Here is a 19,670-nt window from a genome sequence, read left to right as displayed (position 1 = left end):
ACTAAAATGCGACGTTGCCAAACGAGCGCTACGGATGCGGGTAATAAGCAATACTCAATCCTAAACGCTTTACATAGAGCTTGGTTTGCTAGGGCAAACATCTACAGTGGTGCGCCGACGCTGCTTAGACCCGAAACATGAATGAACGGGGGCGTAGCATAATCGAGCGTGTGTGTGCAAACAATTTAGGCCCTTAAGGTGTCAAGGCGTCCGAGTCCCCGATAGTACATACAGTATACTGCACAGCAAGATTTTTAGGTACAAAAACTTAAGGGCGTTTTCAGTTTCCTAGCAAGAAAAATTATATCGCATCAGAAGGAATAAAAAACTAGTCTAAAAACATGTAATAGGTAGTGGCAAATAAGAAAAAGATATAGAAATTCATAACATTTATTATATCAAACATAATTTCAACATACAAGAATATAATGCGTTTTTATTTTAGGCACACTGCATCGATTTAAAACATTATTTGCTAATTCAATACTTTAATATTGCAATAAATTTCATGTAACTATCAAATATGTCTATTAATAAATAGTTATTAAACATTTTTATTTATAAAAATAATGTAACACATTCTTAACTACAGCTAAGTTAAAGTTTTGTTCTAATTAGTGACCGTGTAACATTAACAAATGATATCATTAAATGCACTTGTAAAATAATTGTTTACTTATTTTTAATTTAAGTATTTTTAAGGTGATAATGAATGATAATTTTAAAACGTTTTTTTAAGTTCCATTGACACATTCAATAGGTATTAGAAATTAATATTTTTTACATTACATAATATGTCAACATAATTATGTTTTTTCAACTGTGAAGCATCCTTAATTTTTTATGATTATGTTTAGCTTTAAGTAACAGTAGCATGCACAAAGACAATGATGTAATGACTACATGGGTTTTGAAGTAGTCGATAAAAAAACTAGGTTATCGCATTGTATTAAAATATTTTAGTAAAAATAACTTGAGTTACAACTAGTGAACTTTTCTTCAACCATTCGTAATTTTTATCATACTCAAAAACCAAGATTAATAACAAAACAACTAAAATCTTCGGATAGAAGAAAAAATATCAACAAAAAATATAACAATAATAATCTCTTATCAAATAGTTTCAAGCGACAATAACAATTAGCAAGATTATTTACACGATTAATAAAATATTAATAACATGGAATGTTTAAGCGTGAACAAATTCGATCAAATTATGAATGTTAAAATAACTTTAAGTTTTACTGTAAGAACTATGTTAGTATAATTATATGTAATTTTAATTAGATATTTGACACCAATTATCAATCATTTCTTTTCCAACCAACATCCAACTTTTCTAAAGAACACCATGCTGATCTTAAAAACTTAATTAGCGGTAAATTAAAATTTTTAATTAATTTTGAATTGATAAAAATATATCTATTGAGTTGGTAAAGTAGTGACGTCATGGTCACACAAAATGTATGGAATAATCGCATTTTTACAACAAACAAAAAGTACGTCAATTGATCGGCGGCGTCAAATACTCATTTTTTAATTTAACGACCAAATAATTACAGTAAATTATACTAAATTGCAGTCTGGGTCTGGTTTAGTTCAATCGCAAAGTCAACACATTGACTGAATATCTTACATTGCACAAATAGGCCAAAACATATTCCTCGTTCAGTCATCATTGTCGCCCAGCATAGACAATGGATCGTCGAAGACTGGTTCTGCTGTTTTGGTTGATACTTCTTTCGCCGACCTTGTGGGTTGAGCAGTGGTAGCTAAAAAGAAAATTTTGGAATTGATTTGTATTCTCCCATCATTTGAGTAAAAGGTCCAAATTATGGCAACTCTTAAAAGTCCCAAAAAAGGAATAAAGAAAAATCAAAAGGGTTTTATAGAGTTGGATATTTTCAAAAAATCTGCAAATTGCTTTTATTTTTGAGTGTAAAATTGAAACGATGAGATTTTAAAATGGATTCGGAATTTTAAGAATAAATCTAGTTTACCCACAACTCATAAGGTAAAGATATAAAAAAATAGGTTATAACTTACCAGGATTGCTTTTGACTTTAGCTCCAAACAAATCATCATCATCATCATCATCTTCATCACCAAACAGAGAGCTCTTCACCTCAACCCTTTTCACATCTTTCACAGCTTTTGTATCTTTCGTCTCGCTCACAACTGTTTTAGTATCTTGCTTACTCTTTCTCCCGCCGAACAAATCTTCTTCACTGTCAGAATCAAGTATACTTTTCTGTTTGGTCGCGACTTTCTTATTTTTATTGAACAGTTCATCATCATCATCACTTAGGTCGTCAAATAATGATTTCTTATTATCGCCCTTTTTGTCAATAGTCGTTTTTGGTTGTGTATCTTTATAAGCATTTCCTAGTGTACTTATATTGGCTACTTCTTCAGTGTTTTTAGAAGAACTTCCTATGTTTTTAAATAGATTATCATCGTCAAGGTCCATACGAGGTGGTTTTGTTTCGGCAGGGGCAGAGAAAATGTCTTCGTCGTTTAAAATGTATACTATTTTGGATGTTACAGTTTTAGGGGATTCCAATTTTGGTTCGGCTTTGATTTCGACTTGAGTTGGAGATTCTGTATCAGTATCTTTCACTTCTGCTTTCAAATCTGTAGCAGAATTGTCTTTTGGCGTGTCTGTGGTATTTTCAACGAGGGTTTTATTGGAGTCTTGAGTTTTAGGCTCAAAAAGACCAGGGATTTCCTTGTCTTTGACAGTTTCAAATAGGTTTTTATTGGAGTCTGGAGTTATATGCTCAAAATGACCAGAGATTTCCTTGTCTTTGACAGTTTCAAATAGGCTTTTATTGGAGTCTTCAATTTTAGGCTCAAAATTATCAGGTTTTTCCTCACCTTTTATTTTTGAATCGACAATATCAGTACTTCTTTCTAAATCAGTCTCAAATTTCACTTCTACGGATGGTAACTCTTCGGATTTGGCAAGTATATCGCTAGTTTTAGGTAATTGTGTCTCTATATCAGTTTTGAGCGTGTCCAAATCATCAAACTTCGATATACTGTCCTCAAAGTCTATATTTACTTCCTTCAAGCTCTCTGGTTCTTTATAATCCTCTATTTGTGAATCAACTTTAGGTATTCCTTTAGACACGTCGTCTATAGAACTAGAATTATCAGTCGAATCATCGCCAAAGTCTATAGCGGATTTTCTAACAGCTTCTTTCCTAGCTCTTCTTGTGCTGGGTCGCCTTTTGACTTGTATCTTTGCTCTTTCTTTGGATATTTTGTTGTCTAGCACTTGAGAATCCGGCTCGCCTTCGAAACTCACAGATTTAACCATAACTGGCTCAATTTTCTCTTTAGAGTGCAAGTCTTCGCTGCTTTTGGTGAATATCTGCCCGTCTGTTTGTTCCAAAGACTTTTTACTTTCCTTTTTGAGTAAATCATCGGTACTTTTGGTATCTATTTGATCCAACGCCTTTTTCTTAGGGGACGCACCAGGTAGCAGAGTGCTGACATCTATGTTGAAATTCATAGTTTTCAGTTTACCCACTTTCTTCGGTTCTCCATCTGTAGTGTCTTTTTGAGATTCTTTTGATAGAGGTTTGGGTTTTTCTATATGAGGTTTTGGGTCCAAAATCGAAGGTTTTTCTTTATTTAATGCCATTTCTTCTTTTGGTGGCTGTTTTTCAGTTTTAGCATCTAAAGTTGGCAATTTTGGGACGTTCTCAAATGATTTCACAGCGGTATCTGAAGTTACAGCTTTAGGAGTACTAAACAAATCATCGTCCGAGTCTGTATTTAGAAAATCATCATTGAGATTGCTTTTTGTTGGTTTCTGAGTGAAATCGACATCAATAGCGGGTGGTTCATCGTGGAATATACCGAATAGTGCGTCTCTGTTAACTTCAGGGCCCAATTCCGGTTTTTCATCAACAACCGGTTCATTTTTCTTGAAGAACAAAGCCTCGTCTTCAGAATCATCATCGAATAGAGCATTAATGTTCTTACTTCTTTTAGGTTCTTTAGATTTCTCGAAAGCCGGCGGTTCGCTGAAGATATCGTCGAATACATTGGGCGTGAACACTGGATCGCTTGTAGTTGGAACGTCATTTAGTTGGTCAGCGAAAATATCATCATCTTTCAAATCATCTACGGTGTCCATAGGAGGCGGTATTTCTGAGTCTGCTTCTGCCAAAAAAGAATCAACTTTATCATTGTTACTTTGAATTTCTCCTATTACTGGTAATTTTGATTCTTTTTCTTCTATAGGGTCAGACTCAATTTTCTTTGTAATGCTTGTATTCTGTTCAGTTTTTTGGGACCTAGATTTAGTATCTTCTTTTTCCATAGTTATTTTATGATCTGATGTCGTAAGTGGATCCTTTTCTGCCCATTTGGATGTTACTTCTGCAATACCTTTAACACTAGATAGAGTTGTATTTGGTTCTTGTTGAATATACTTTATATTATCATTTGTATCTTGTACATTTTTATCATTATCAAGTACTTTAGCCATATTATTGTTGTTTCTGGAAGCTACTGGTTTTCTAAGAATATCTGGTTTGGGTTTAGTTTGAACTGGTTTTTTGCTTTCAAAAATTGATTCTTCTTCATCATCGAATAATGATTGCTTATTTTGTATCTCAGTGTCTGATTCCTTCTTTGGTTTATTGGTTATTGACTCATTTCTCTCTTGATTTATTAATCGATTCTTTTCATTGTTAACATTTTCTTGCTTTGTGGTATTAGTAAATAAGTTATCTGTTTCCTCATCATTAAAAACTGATGAATTTTCAATTGGATTTGCCTCGATTGCATTACTTCTTGTGTTATCACTGTTATTTATAGAATTCTTATTTCCTTTATCTTCGGGAAGTTTTGTACCGAACAAATCATCATCATCATCATCGCTGACGTCTTCGAAAAGTGATGATTTTTGATCTTTGCTTTTGAAACTCTGAGTTTGAGAATTACTTAATGTATTCTGTTCACTTATTGAAGACTTTGTGGTAGTACTGCCGAATAGATCATCGTTTTCATCATCATCATCAAATATTGATTTAGCTGCAGTTTTGCTTTTATCACTAGTATGCATGTTCGTAGCTGCTTCCGTTTTATTAAGATCGTTAAGATTATTATCTATTTTAGTTTTATTTCTATCGTTATTGAGCATTTTATTATTTGCAAGTTCTCTAGTTACGTCATCGACAGTTGTATCATTTTTGACTCTAGGTTTAGTGAACAAATCATCGATTTCGTCCTCTAAAACATTACTGCCAGTGTTGCCAGGCTTTGCAACTTCTTTAGCAGGTTTACTCTCTGGTTTTTTAGCTGTGTTCTCGGAAAAAAGGTCATCATCACTATCAAATATACTTTTATTCTTATCAGCCACATTTTTGCTATCTACTTTTGATTTTTTTGTAACTGCAACATCTGAAAATAAGTCTTCGTCGTCACCGAACAGTGTTTTTTTATTATCTGCATCCTTTTTAACTGTATTCACATTTGTAGTGAAAATATCATCTATATCATCGAATATGTTATCACTGAACAAATCTACTTTAGCTTTAGGCTTTTCTACTTCTTTTTTTATCTTCTCTTCTATCTTCTTTGCATTTCTCTTCTGTTCTTTCTCGGATTTGGCGAATAAGTCATCAAAGATATCTTTTTCTTGCTTATTTGATGTCGTTTCTGGTTCTTTCGGTGGTTCGTCGTTAGTTTCGTCGTCGGAGGACGAAGTTCGTTGGTTTCGTCGCAAGATGGCGGCTCCAATGCTCTCGGCGCCTCTCGTGTTGCCGAAGAGAGATATTCCGCCGATCGGTTTCTGTAAAAATTGCAACATTTTTTTACTACGAGACTATTCACACCGCTGCAACTCCTGTGTAGCCAGGATCTACAGCTTGACCGCCAATAACCCAACCAGTGGAGGTCAAGTTTGTCCCGGGGGAAAGTAAAACTGTCATTGGATCCGCAACGAAATCAAATTAATCATAAGAACATAGGAGGACTGGGTTCTTTATTAGCCTAGGCGCAGACCATTGACTTTTAGTTGGCCGATAGTTGGGTCGGGCCAGGCCTGTTCATCTCCGCGAGTTTACATCGAAAACAAAACACGCACGATGGCCTAAACTAGTGTACTAAATACTGTGCAGTATTTAACTGCCTAAATAATAATAAAAACACAGAATGTACTTTTTTAAGTTGCCTCAAGACACTGAGATGTAAATAAGGAGTTAATATTATTCATGATAATTCATGCTAAATGTGCTAAATCATGTATTTCCTCCGCCATTTTCCGCAGTTTGGCACCTCACGTCACATCATTTTACCGAAGTCAGCCCTATAGCTTCGGCGCAGTGCCGATCACTGACGTTTGTCAACAAAATGGTGCTTGACTCTTGAGACAGGCTAAATTACACCATATTGTTAATGACATTGAGCATACATTTTTTAAAATACCTGAGCGAAGTAAAACTTCTGTACGTAGTACTTATTATTATTCTGTGGTCGGGCTGTTGATCCGTATGGAGATGTATGAAAGTGCGCACATTCCGCCGATTTTGTATCTGCCGATTCGTATACAAATTAAAATCGGGCCCAACTATCGGCCAACTAAAAGTCGGTGTTCTGCGCCTAGGCGAATAAAGAACCTAGTAGTTTCTATTCGTACCTTGACATTTTCAACTTCGGGCCTCGTAGTGTCTTGTGTAGGCGCAGGCTTGGCCTGCTCTGCAAACAACTCTGGTTCCGAATCGCCTTCGAATAGAGTCGACTTTTGCTTGGCAGGAGTCGACGACTGTAATACAAAATATCTATAAATCGAAAGGTCACTGATTGACTGACGCCCGTATTCACAAACATTACTAAGGCCCTGTTTTTTGATTCGCAGTTAAAATAACTAATTGTTAAAGTTTGCTACTAATGGTTAAATATTAACAAAATGTAAACTAATAGTTAAAAATGTACCAAAAGTCAACCATTGTTCGAAAAAATTGACATCTGTCAAATTTGACTATTGGTTATTTTAACTACGAATCAAAAAACTGGGCCTAAGAGGTCTCACAGTGCGCGTGGACGCACAGGGTGACACACGAACCAATCACAGAGCACTATTCAACGCTGTGCGTTCGATTTGCTGCTTCACTTAAGCAAGCATCGTTTGTGAATACGGGCGTGACTCACCCATCACGAAATCTCAGAAACTACAAGTGCTAGGAGACCAGAATTTTGCATGGGGGTTCCTTTTAGAACGTAGGTGCTCACTAAGAATGGATTTTATAAAACTCCATCCCTAAGAGGGTAAAACGGGATCCACGCGTACGAAGTCGCGGGCGGCCGCTAGTATAAAATAATATGATTTTTTAAATCGCCAGTTTCGTATACAAACTCAAACTTAAGAAATATATTTTTCCGCCAATTTCCTTAACATAAATAAGCTGATCTTATGTATCACATATGATACCACCTTGAACATAGTTTAAATTATAATATGAAGCCACGATAGCCGAACGGTGAATAATAATCTTATTAAATATTTTTTTATGGAACAGTATTCGTTATAATCCGGCTTGAAGGACCATGGTCTACACTGTAGAAACTGATGACGTGTGGAAGAAGTAAGTGTAGGACTTCCATATTTAATATTAATATATGGACTTTTTAATTATTTTTATTATTTGTGGTAGCATTCTCTGCTCCTGCATTCACTACAATTGTAAGTTGTCATATGAGAAGTTGGCATTTCGACAAGTTGTCTTTTTGCGAGCGGTTGGCATTTTGAGAAGTTGGCATTCTGAGCATAAACGGTGGAAATCATTGGGGGAGGTCTATGTTCAGCAGTGGATGTCCTATGGCTGATAATGATGATGATGATGATGACAATACACACCTGGGTATCCTTAAAATCGCTAAACACATCCCCATCGTATTCCTCCCTCAGCCCGCTAAAAAGCTCCTCAGCCGTGCGACTCTGATCCTTATTGCTGTGGGAATAAGGCTTGTTTTTATGCAGTTCCGCGAATATATCATCGTCCTCCTCTGGCGTATCGTCGTCCTGCTCTATTTGGCAGTCGAGGGGCGGGGGCTCGTCGGAGAATATTGTGCCTAGGAAAAGAAAATTTAATGTTTTCTAAAGTCCGGTCGCCAAGCACATAGAATTTCGTCCAATGACCCCAAGCTACCCATCTTTGTCGCTCGCGCGTAATTATATTGCTGTCGCGACTGTGCGACGGGCCGCCGCAGTGAGTGTGCGAGCGCGACAGGAATATAATTACGCGCGAGTGATAAGGACGGATAGCTTAGGGTCATTGGACAAAATTCTATCTGCTCGTCGAAGGGGCTTTAGCTTAACGCGCCATAATCTGTACTGTTCAAAATTAATTGTACCCTCATAAGGTTAAAAAACCGGCTATATTTATTGCAACGTTTACGAGATTGTAATAATAATTATAGAATCCATTATTGGCTGTAAGAACTATAATACCTGTTTGTATTAATATTATAGAGAACTGTGGTTTTCTGAATAAAGAAAAATAAAATTTCACCCGGAATCCTCAACCACAGACGATGGCTACATTATTTTGGCTGTGGACTCAATGCAATTATAACAAAAGTAAAACAAACAACTTACCAGGCGTAGGTTGCTCTACGCGGTATACTTTGCGGGTAGTCGGGTTCGGTGGACTGTACTCCGGTTCTTGAACTGGTATCTGTAAGACAACATAGAAATGTTCTAATCATTTCTGGCTTTGTGTATCACATGTGACTCTTGCGAACCACTTAAAAATTAAATACAGAGTACCGTACGGCTAGCTCGAAAAACTTTCGAGTTCGAATCGTTTGCGTATTCTAATCATCATCATCATCATCATTTCAGCCATAGGACGTCCACTGCTGAACATAGGCCTCCCCCAATGCTTCCAATCCAATCGCCATCAAACAATTTAGTACGAAAACTACAACAGCGCCCTTGTGAACGTGTCGTAAAGTGAACTTAGTATGAGAAATGGTTGCACGAAACTTATTTTGAGAATCAAAATTGTCACGTTATCGTTTAATTCGAAGGTTCGAATTTTGTCGAATACGCAAACGATTCGAACACGAAAGTTGTTTATGCTAAAGGTAGTGAAAAATAGTACAAACCCCAATATACAAACCCGAATAAAATTTATTTTATGCAGTTGATGTAAATTATTTGATTTCTAGTAAATTATTACGTATTTATGATAGATCACTAATAATTCATGCATGTTTCTCATTGAGTTTACTATCGCAAATCAATAGTGGCATAATTCATGTGTATCACCAGTGACTCATGCCTTACCTGTGCTTGCTATCTTCTCAGACTGTATACTAGTAACGCTGCTATATCGGATGGATTCAACAGTATAAGCCCTGTTGATGATGATTCACATGTATCACCAGTGAGAGAGGAAAAAAAACTAAAGTCGCTGACATAGCCCGACGGATTAGCAAGCTGAAGTGGCAATGGGCAGGGCACATAGTACGCAGAACTGACGGCCGATGGGGCAGAAAGGTTCTAGAGTGGTGGTGGTACAAGGTGGACCGACCGAGGTGATGGAACGTCTTGTTGCTAGAGTGATAATGATCCACGTGGATCACTAGTGACTCACGCCTTAACTGTGGTTACTGTTCTCCAAGCTTCTGGCAGGTCTGACGGGTTTAGTGATGTGACTTCTAGTTACTAGAGTGATGATGATCCACGTGGATCACTAGTGACTCACGCCTTACCTGTGGTTACTGTTCTCCAAGCTTCTGGCAGGTCTGACGGGTTTAGTGATGGATCGTCTTGTTGCTAGAGTGATAATGACCCACGTGGATCACTAGTGACTCACGTCTTACCTGTGGTTACTGTTCTCCAAGCTTCTGACAGGTCTGACGGGTTTAGTGATGTGACTTCTAGTTGCTAGAGTGATGATGATCCAAGTGGATCACTAGTGACCCACATGGATCACTAGTGACTCACGCCTTAACTGTGATAACTGTTCTCCAAGCTTCTGGCAGGTCTGACGGGTTTAGTGATGGAACGTCTTGTTGCTAGAGTGATGATGACCCACGTGGATCACTAGTGACTCACGTCTTACCTGTGGTTACTGTTCTCCAAGCTTCTGACAGGTCTGACGGGTTTAGTGATGGAACTTCTTGTTGCTAGAGTGATAGTGACCCACGTGGATCACTAGTGACTCACGCCTTAACTGTGGTTACTGTTCTCCAAGCTTCTGGCAGGTCTGACGGGTTTAGTGATGGATCGTCTTGTTGCTAGAGTGATAATGACCCACGTGGATCACTAGTGACTCACGTCTTATCTGTGGTTACTGGTCTCCAAGCTTCTGACAGGTCTGACGGGTTTAGTGATGGAACGTCTTGTTGCTAGAGTGATAATGACCCACGTGGATCACTAGTGACCCACATGGATCACTAGTGACTCACGCCTTAACTGTGGTTACTGTTCTCCAAGCTTCTGACAGGTCTGACGGGTTTAGTGATGGAACTTCTTGTTGCTAGAGTGATAGTGATCCACGTGGATCACTAGTGACCCACGTCTTACCTGTGGTTACTGTTCTCCAAGCTTCTGGCAGGTCTGACGGGTTTAGTGATGGAACTTCTTGTTGCTAGTGATGATGACCCACGTGGATCACTAGTGACTCACGCCTTAACTGTGGTTACCGTTCTTCAAGCTTCTGTCAGGTCTGACGGGTTTAGTGATGGAACTTCTTGTTGCTAGAGTGATGATGTTCCACCTGGATCACTAGTGACCCACGTGGATCACTAGTGACTCACGCCTTACCTCTGGTTACTGTCCTCCTAGTTTCTTATCTAGCTTTGCTGCCGAGCCGGGTTTAGATGTGGACGTCCTGTGGCTGAAATGATGATGATGATGATGATCACCAGTGCCTCACCTGTGCTTGCTGTCCTCCCAGCCTCCTAATGAATTTTGCTGCCATGTCTGACAGGTTTACTTGTAGACGACTTGTTGCTAGAGATGATAATTCACATGTATCACCAATGATACATGCCTTACCTAGGGCCTAGTGCGAGTTTTCATCTGAGCGCGTCAAAAAATGACATTAAATGTATGACGGATTGTACAGCGCCCCTAGCGGGAAACGTTCAAAAACTAAAATTTTGATACATTTTTTAAACGCGCTCACTAGCGTTTTATGTAAACTCACACTCAGCCCACCTGTGCTTGCTATCTTCTCAGCCTCTGTACTGGATTCAACAGTATAAGCCCTATTGCTTGATGATAATAAATCGCATGTATCACCAGTGCCTCACCTGTGCTTGCTGCCCTCCCAATCGCCTTGCGAGCTCAGCTGCGATGTCCGAAGGCGACGGCTTGATGGTCGCGGCCGGGACCGAGCCTATGTCCTGCTCGGACGGCAGTTCTGAACTTGCTGTGGATTCCTGAAATAATGTTTAAGTAAATAAACTAAATTCATTCCTTCATTGGGTGCGTTTGGCGGAAAATATTGTAAGCGTTTAGAGCATAATGGCGATCGCAACGCCAGTTTTCGGCGAGGACGCGATTGCTAACTGCAATAGTGACTTGAATCATGATATTTTTCAGATTTTTTAAGCCAACAGTTTAGTTTTTAGAGGGGGGGGACGCCCTATTCGAACAAAAATTGGCACTTTAAACTTTAACATATTGCAAACGGATCCCTAAATCGAAAAATGGTCTGAGAAACTCCTAAGCCATTTTAAAAAGAGCTACCGAATGATACCCCACGCAATGGGGTAGAAGAAGAAAAAAAAATCATCCCCAGTTTAGAGTAGGGGAGCTACTCTAAAAAATCTTTTTTACAAAATTTTATTCTACCGTTTTGTCAGCGTGATTAATACAGGGTGTTAGGTAAATGGGTATATGAGCCGACACTAGCCCATATTAACATGGTCATATAAATGGTACGGTAAAAAAAAAAAAAAATGGTATGGTGAAGTCAGAAAATTTATATCTTCATTATTTTTAATTATTTTAATTTTCATACAAATCGGATTTTATGATGATTATATCGCACCCTTAATAATGAATGGGCACAACTCCAAAATTCAGTTTTTTGGGAAAAGCCAAAAAACCAATCGGCGCATCGCGGTTTTTTACATAATTGTCTCTAAAATCTTTATTTTATCAGCTACAACTTTCAAATTAAGCATACTTCATTACTGGTATCTGTTATATAATTTGACATAAGACATTTTTGAAAATATTGATTATGAGTATTTAAAAAAATTGTTTATAAAAAAATTTCAAAGTTAGGCCTTTATTTTACTATTTCTGTTGTTGTGATTTTGGGTATTACTTGTACTTGTGCCCATCTAATCCTTAGGCTGAATTGTTTTATATGGCATATTCCCTAATATTGCTCTCTAATATTTAAAAATAAGTGTATTATTCGATTTTTATATTGATTTACGCCCAATAACATTGGGGACAGTTATTGTGCGGTATAGTAGCTTATAGCCAATTCAGTATAAGAGTAGGGTGCTGAATACTAGAAAATTATTAGATATGTCGCATTAGATTAAAATAAAGACTATTAGCTATTTCTCTGAGAAAACCGACATGAAAATACTAATTTTATGCATTTAAAATATTTTTACTTAGATAGATAGGGACTCTTACCCTATAAAAAATATGCTTTTCATCAAATAAAGAAAAATCCTACAAAAACTTTTTCTGTAAGGTTTTCTGTTATGGATTTGTTCAGGATAATCACTTATTAAAGTCCAACGGCCAGTACCTTGGTATCTTTTTTCCACTATCCTGCTGTCCTGGTGGAAGGAATCGTTCTCCTTGTCCCTTACTATAATCACCCACATTATGTGGGAATCAGTTCAAATGGCTATTGTAAAAAATACAATTTAATACTCAAATTGGCGGGTGTAATTTTTGAAGGATTTTAGCAACCAATTTTGAACACAAGAATATCCATTCTGGTGTTCTAACATTCCCCAAAAAATATTTTACTACTAAAGCACCTTAGCCATGCTTCAGATTCAATCTGTGTTATATGGTTTACAAATACAGTCTTTTATAAGAGCACGGATTTGCAGTCCATCGAAGATAGCTGCTTTTAATTTTTCCGTACTCATCATCATTTTGCTTTTGATCATTTTAGTGATTAGAAAGCTCAATACATATCTTTGGCCCTCCAAATAGAAGCCCTTTACGTCCTGCTTGACTTCAGTATTGCAAAGAGTCTAGGTACACAAGGTTTACGACAATATTGGACACCCAATATTTATTATTTTGTACAATTTTTATCCCAAAGTATGCTTGGTTTGTTATCACAAACTCCGTGATCTTTTTTCTTTGCTTTTGTGTACAATATTTGCCACATATTAATAAAAACTGTTAGTGGTGTTAACACAAGATTTCATCACGAACTCATATTTTTTAAGACAAAAAGCACTTTAGAACTTAAATTTAGACAAACTGAAAATTTCAAGGTCTAATAGCTGATCAGTAAAATTGTAGTAACTTATAAAATAAATTCGATGTATCCTCAGTCCTCAGAATCTGAGTGATTAATTAGCATCAATTTATGTACCGTAATAAATTAATGAATAATATAATTAAAAATTATAACACTATCATATTAAAGTAATTCACTTTTTGGCTGACTAGTGCGTTTATTCATAAAATAAACAAAGAAAAAAGCCAACCCGAGCCCCTAGCGAACGTTAATAGCCTTAACACGTAGGTATGTCTCTTATTTTATTAATCATTACTTTATTTGTCGGGAAGTATTTCATAACCACCGCTTTATTTCTTAGCATCGCGATAAAACATTCTATAGGCTCCTAATCAACCAATAGGTATGAAAATTAATACCAAGAAGCAAATTACTTGTATAGGAGAGTTGTAAATTTAACTACAAACACCCATCCATGGTCCGCCTAACTAAAGTTAAAGTTATATTTTATAATTTTCTATGATTAACGGGACTTTATCAATGTAATAAAAATGAAAATGTAACATATTATTAGAAATATATGGAATTAATTAGACTTAGCTCACTAACACTTACTTAAAAGTTTGTCACACAAAGGCACAACTCCAAATTGGACCACAGTCGCGGGGGCCGGATTCGACAAATATCGGCATGTCTCTGATTCAGCCCTTCTAGCGGGAAGATAGACGAAAGTATGGAAGGGGCACAAAATGTAGAACTCTTTTATCTGATCATTGTTTTCGATTTCTGTGAAAGCCATCTTGTAGAACTGACGAAAATGTGCCTCTCTAGTACAAAAAGTAAAAAACCAAAAATTTTGAGTTGTGCCCCTATATTATTAAGGGTGCGATATGTGTCGGCCGTTTGGTGTAGTGGTTCAGAACGGACTACTATGCCGAGAGGTTCCGGGTTCGATTCCCGGCCGGGCAGAAATTGAAATGATGAATTTTAATTTCTGTGACGGGTCTGGGTGTTACTATGTATAATATGTATATGTAAAAAAAAGTATATAAGTAGTATATCCGTTAAGCTAGCACCCATAATACAAGCATATTAATTGCTTACTTTGGGGCTAGATGGCGCTGTGTGAGATTGTTCAAAGATATTTATTTATTTTATAAAATTTATTTTGTATGAAAATTAAAAAAAATAAAATCATGATATCAAATTTCGGACTTCGCCATACCATTTATATGACCATGTTAACATGGGCTAGTGTCGGCTCATATACCCATTTACCTAACACCCTGTATACATACCTCCACAAAATTACAGCTCTCTAGTGCCAATAGTTTCCAAGCAAAACCTCGGACAGACATATCGAAACTATAAGGGTTCCTTGTCAGGACTACGGAACCCTAAAAAACATGACTCTCCTAGTGCATACTGACGGGTTTAGCGCCATAATACGTAAGAAATCTGTATCCCTTATTACCAGGGTGCGAGCCAGTCACAACAGCATCCTGAGGACCCTAGCGGACAGATACACATCGCCGCTGTGGAAGTGTCTTGTGCAGAGACTGATCGCGGGGCCTTATCCACCCCCATGATGGTCCGTCTCTGCACAGGGTACAAGTTTTTTGAATTTATAATTGTTTGTGTGTATGTTTATTTTCGAACCCGTTTAATATGGACTTTTAAAAATTGTCTGCAATAAAGAATTTTTATTTTTATTTATTTAGTGCAGTCGGGTAACAACACATACCTCTCTCTCGTGCTGCGCCCTGGCAGGCTGGCTCAAGGTCATCTCGGGTTCGGAGTCGGAGAATTCCTCATTTTCGCGGTCTTGCTTCGACATCGAGCTGTCCGAATCGCTGTCTTCGGGGTGGAGGCCTGGATGATTCAAATCAAATTAAATAAAAAATGCCTTTGTGTCTATTAAATAAACTAGTACATACAGGGTGACTTTGCAATCAGTATCCATTTTTTTTAATAAGCTCTATAAAACAATTTAGCAATACAACTTTATCTCAATTATTTTTAATCATGGTAGTTTTCGCAAAACGAAAATTGAAAATCGAATCCGCTGATGCCCATATCGTAAGTTTTAAAGGTTAAGACTTATTTACGCGCACCATTATATCTATTAAGCTTTGCAGTTAACGTATTTTTCTGTGAACGAAGCAAATTATCTACGTGAGCCAGTTTTGAAACCGCGCGCAGCGGATAAAAATAATTAAATATGAAAAAAAAAAATGTTGTCTTTACGTAAATCGATTTGATTACTGATTTTGAGTCGCTCCTAACGACACCGATCACAAAACGACCCTGCATAGGTCGCGCAGCGAAATTTGAGGCGAACACGTACTCACACTGATGTAATAATTGAATACAGAACACACAACACATTACACAATCAAGTTCAAATGTACTAGCAACGTCGCACCTGTTAAATATCTGCATGCGGGACAGACGACAAATCTTTAACTGTGACTGTGACTCAACTCTCGTTGAGCGATCTATACAAGCCGTCTAATTATGTCTCAAGGCGCTTTTACATGTTTATGATTTTTTACCCTACCAGCGCTTTGAGACAAACATTTGGCAAGTGCTAGGAAGAAGCGACGTAACAAACTCAGACACACGCCGGTTTAATAATAGAAAAAGTAGAAATAGGTTTTTTTTACCTATGTAAACAATGTAAAGTGCCCCATAAGGGCTACCTTTTCTTTTTTTATTATTTACTATATTTTGACGTTCATAAGTGCCACTTGTGGTCTAAACTGAATAAATATTTTTGATTTTTATTATGTGACTGCCGATACTTTGCATTATTTTGTACTGACTGTAAAAGGAGACTGACAAATAATTTTATAGTAACAGAGTTTCTTGCGCTGCTTCTCAGCACTGGCCCATTTATTGTCCCGAAGCAGTGGTAGGGTTAATACTGGGACGTGTAAAAATGCTTTTTAAAAGCCTATTTGCAAAAATAAATAAGTTTTATGAGTTTTCGTTTTTTGGGAGTTTACATAACATAAGTTATTAGAATTTATTAATTCACCTGCATGCCATTTGTTCCTCCAGGCTTGTGAGCCGATGACGTAGGGCAGCGGTCGGTGAGCGTACATGTCTTTCGGTTTCAGGACCATTCTGTAACCAAAAAATACGGTAATTTTTTTTATTATTTTCAAAGATTGACATTAAAATCATTTATAAGATAATTTATTTATTTAAAGACATTATTTCACACACATAAGAATGATCAGTACAAAAAGGCGAGCTTAATGCCATGTGGTATTCTCTCATTCATATAATATAATAATAATAATAAATAATAAATCTTTGGACAATTTCACACAGCGCCAGCTAGCCCCAAAGTAAGCAACTTAATGCTTGTGTTATGGGTGCTAGCTTAACGGATATACTACTTATATACTTTTTTTTTTAAATACATAAATATTATACATAGTCACACCCAGACCCGTCACAGAAATTAAAATTCACCATTTCAATTTCTGCCCGGCCGGGAATCGAACCCGGGACCTCTCGGCATAGTAGTCCGTTCTGAACCACTACACCAAACGGCCGACAATAAACAATATTCAAATACATTTTAAATCTTACTGCTATCGTAGCAAGTAACATAATAAAAAATAATTCGGGTAGTTCAAAAATAACATCCATGAGTGGTCACAGTGCAATGCAAACATGTTTTGTGCGGGCTGTGGCACAGTAGACATTTTAAGTGGAATTAAAAATTATTGATTCTTATGGATCACTTGTGATTCATAGTAATCACTGAACATTCTAATGGAAGATGATTTGTTTGAATTAGGTACTGGTACCGCGTATAGTGACTGGTGACTCATACAATCCTAGCGCCGTTGCAATCGTTGTAACGAAGGAAATTATGGTTTCCCTAGTACCAATAAATACACACAAGACACGTTATTTCCATTGATCGCTGGTGACTCACGTGGATCACTGGTGACTCATACCTGGCGTCTTCGTCGCTGTCACTGGCTAGTATCTCGAGGGTATCGTGTACTCCAGCACGTGAACCACGCTGCCCTTTAGTAGACACACGGATCACGGGTGATACACATGTATCACTGGTGACTCACATGGATCACTGGTGACTCATACCTGGCGTCTTCATCGTCGTCGCTGTCGCTAGCCAGTATCTTTAGTGTATCGTGTGCTCCCGCCACGTGAGCCACGCTGCGCTCAGTAGACAGATGGATCACAGGTGATAGACATGGATCACTGGTGACTCATACCTGGCGTTTTCATCGTTATCGCTGTCACTGGCCAGAATCTCGAGGGTGTCGTGTGCTCCCGCTACGTGAGCCACGCTGCCCTTTAGTAGACAGATGGATCACTGGTGACGCTGCTGCCAAGTGAGTCACGCTGCGCTCTGTAGACACATGGATCACTGGTGATTCATATGGATCACTGGTGACTCATACCTGGCGTCTTCATCGTCGTCGCTGTCACTGGCCAGTATCTCGAGCGTGTCGTGTGCTGCTGCTGCTACATGACCCACGCTGCGCTCAATAGACACATGGCTCACTGGTGATTGACATGGATCACTGGTGACTCATACCTGACGTCTTCATCGTCGTCGCTGTCGCTCCCGCCACGTGAGTCACGCTGCGCTCACGTGACGGGAGCACGCGATACACTAGAGTCTAGTGTATAGTGTGCTCCAGCCACGTAAGCCACGCTACGCTCGATAGACACATGTAACACTGGTGATACACATGGATCACTGGTGACTCATACCTGGCGTCTTCATCGTCGTCGCTGTCGCAAGCCAGTATCTCGAGGGTATCGTGTGCTTCCCGCCACGTGAGCCACGCTGCGCTCAGCAGACACATGGCTCACTAGTGACTCACATGGATCACTGGTGACTCACATAGATCACTGGTGACTCACATGGATCACTGAAGACTCATACCTGGCGTCTTCATCATCGTCGCTGTCACTAGCCAGAATCTCGAGGGTGTCGTGTGCTGCTGCCACGTGTGCTATGCTACGCTTCAGTAGTAATACTTCTGACTCAGACAATGGTGCTTTTGGGACCTCCTACAAACAAATTACACAATTAAATACAAATTCAACTATTTATCGCATGAAACACGACACACAGACCAAAAATTTACTTTAGTTCTTGCAACTCACGAAGGCGAGTGAGCTTTACTTGTGTGTATACATGTACAATGTACATGCACATAACGATAGTGTAATGTGTATCAAAACTTATGAACAACGAACAGTAGCGAGCCACCACACGTAACGCTCACTCGCCTTCGTGAAATGCAACAACTATACTGATCTATGATCTACTGAACTATACGACGCACTTGATGGTAACATAGTCAGTTATTCTGTGATTGAGGATTCCGAGTGATGCTCGCTTCTAACTCTGAATGAAATTCAGTCCAAGACCTTCTCCGTTATAGTTAAAAAAGAAAGAAATGACTGGCGGAATGGTTTGTTATTGTTTGTGAATGATATAACAACTATTGTACGCTAGGACGAGAATCGCCTTTGAATTCCGTAAACACAGAGAAAACCCTGACATAAATAATAAACATCTAAATCCCGGTCCGTGAGCACGTAGATTTTTGTCCAATGACCCCTATCTACCCATCCTTATCGCTCGCGCGTAATTATGTTGCTGTCGCGACTGTGCGACGGGCGCCCGCAGTGAGTGTGCGAGCGCGACAGCAACATAATTACGCGCGAGCAATAAGGATGGGTAGCTTGGGGTCATTGGATAAAATTCTACGTGCTCACGGACCAGACTATAATAGTAAAAATAACTTATACAGGGTGTCCAAAAAAGTGTCAAGCCGAAACCCAGAGGTAGAACATCACTAGGGCTATCCAAATCACCCCCATGTATGTTCCGCGATTTTTGATAGTTTTAACATCTACCTGCATGCCAAATTTCAGCCCGATCCGTCCAGCGGTTTGGGCTGTGCGTTGATAGATCACTATGTCAGTCAGTCAGTCACCTTTGAGTTAATTTATAATTAATAATTTGGAATTACCTTAGGCGGCTCCTGCGCCGCTATGTCGACGTCATCGTCGTACACTCGACTTTCGATGAACTGAGTGTTGCTTAGAGCCATGAATCTGTGAAGTATACCTTGTTATAATTCTATATCAATATACAGGGTGGGAACTTGTATACAGAACTATTACCGAGTCTTCCCGGTAAGTAGTCAGAGACACTTGTATTGGGAATAACTCGCTACT

General features: G+C 38.3%; 1 protein-coding gene across 1 annotated transcript in view; it reads right to left on the bottom strand.

The window, feature by feature from the left end:
* Positions 1-376: 376 nt before the first annotated feature.
* The window catches only part of LOC135085783 (WASH complex subunit 2), a 28,078-nt gene continuing 8,784 nt past the window's right edge, over positions 377-19,670 (bottom strand). Inside the window, exons 4-13 of the mRNA XM_063980583.1 lie at positions 19,463-19,547; positions 18,364-18,491; positions 16,465-16,553; positions 15,169-15,296; positions 11,284-11,412; positions 8,615-8,693; positions 7,874-8,088; positions 6,656-6,781; positions 2,047-5,809; positions 377-1,772 (exon numbers count right to left, since the gene is read on the bottom strand). Coding sequence (XP_063836653.1) covers positions 1,669-1,772; positions 2,047-5,809; positions 6,656-6,781; positions 7,874-8,088; positions 8,615-8,693; positions 11,284-11,412; positions 15,169-15,296; positions 16,465-16,553; positions 18,364-18,491; positions 19,463-19,547 — 4,846 coding nt within the window. The 3' untranslated portion in view covers positions 377-1,668. The remainder of the gene's footprint in view (positions 1,773-2,046; positions 5,810-6,655; positions 6,782-7,873; positions 8,089-8,614; positions 8,694-11,283; positions 11,413-15,168; positions 15,297-16,464; positions 16,554-18,363; positions 18,492-19,462; positions 19,548-19,670) is intronic.

The sequence above is a fragment of the Ostrinia nubilalis genome, chromosome 29 (assembly GCF_963855985.1).
Source record: "Ostrinia nubilalis chromosome 29, ilOstNubi1.1, whole genome shotgun sequence".
Classification (NCBI taxonomy): domain Eukaryota; kingdom Metazoa; phylum Arthropoda; class Insecta; order Lepidoptera; family Crambidae; genus Ostrinia; species Ostrinia nubilalis.
The sequence above is the reverse complement of the archived record's forward strand: the minus strand, read 5'-3'. Positions and strand labels throughout refer to the sequence as shown.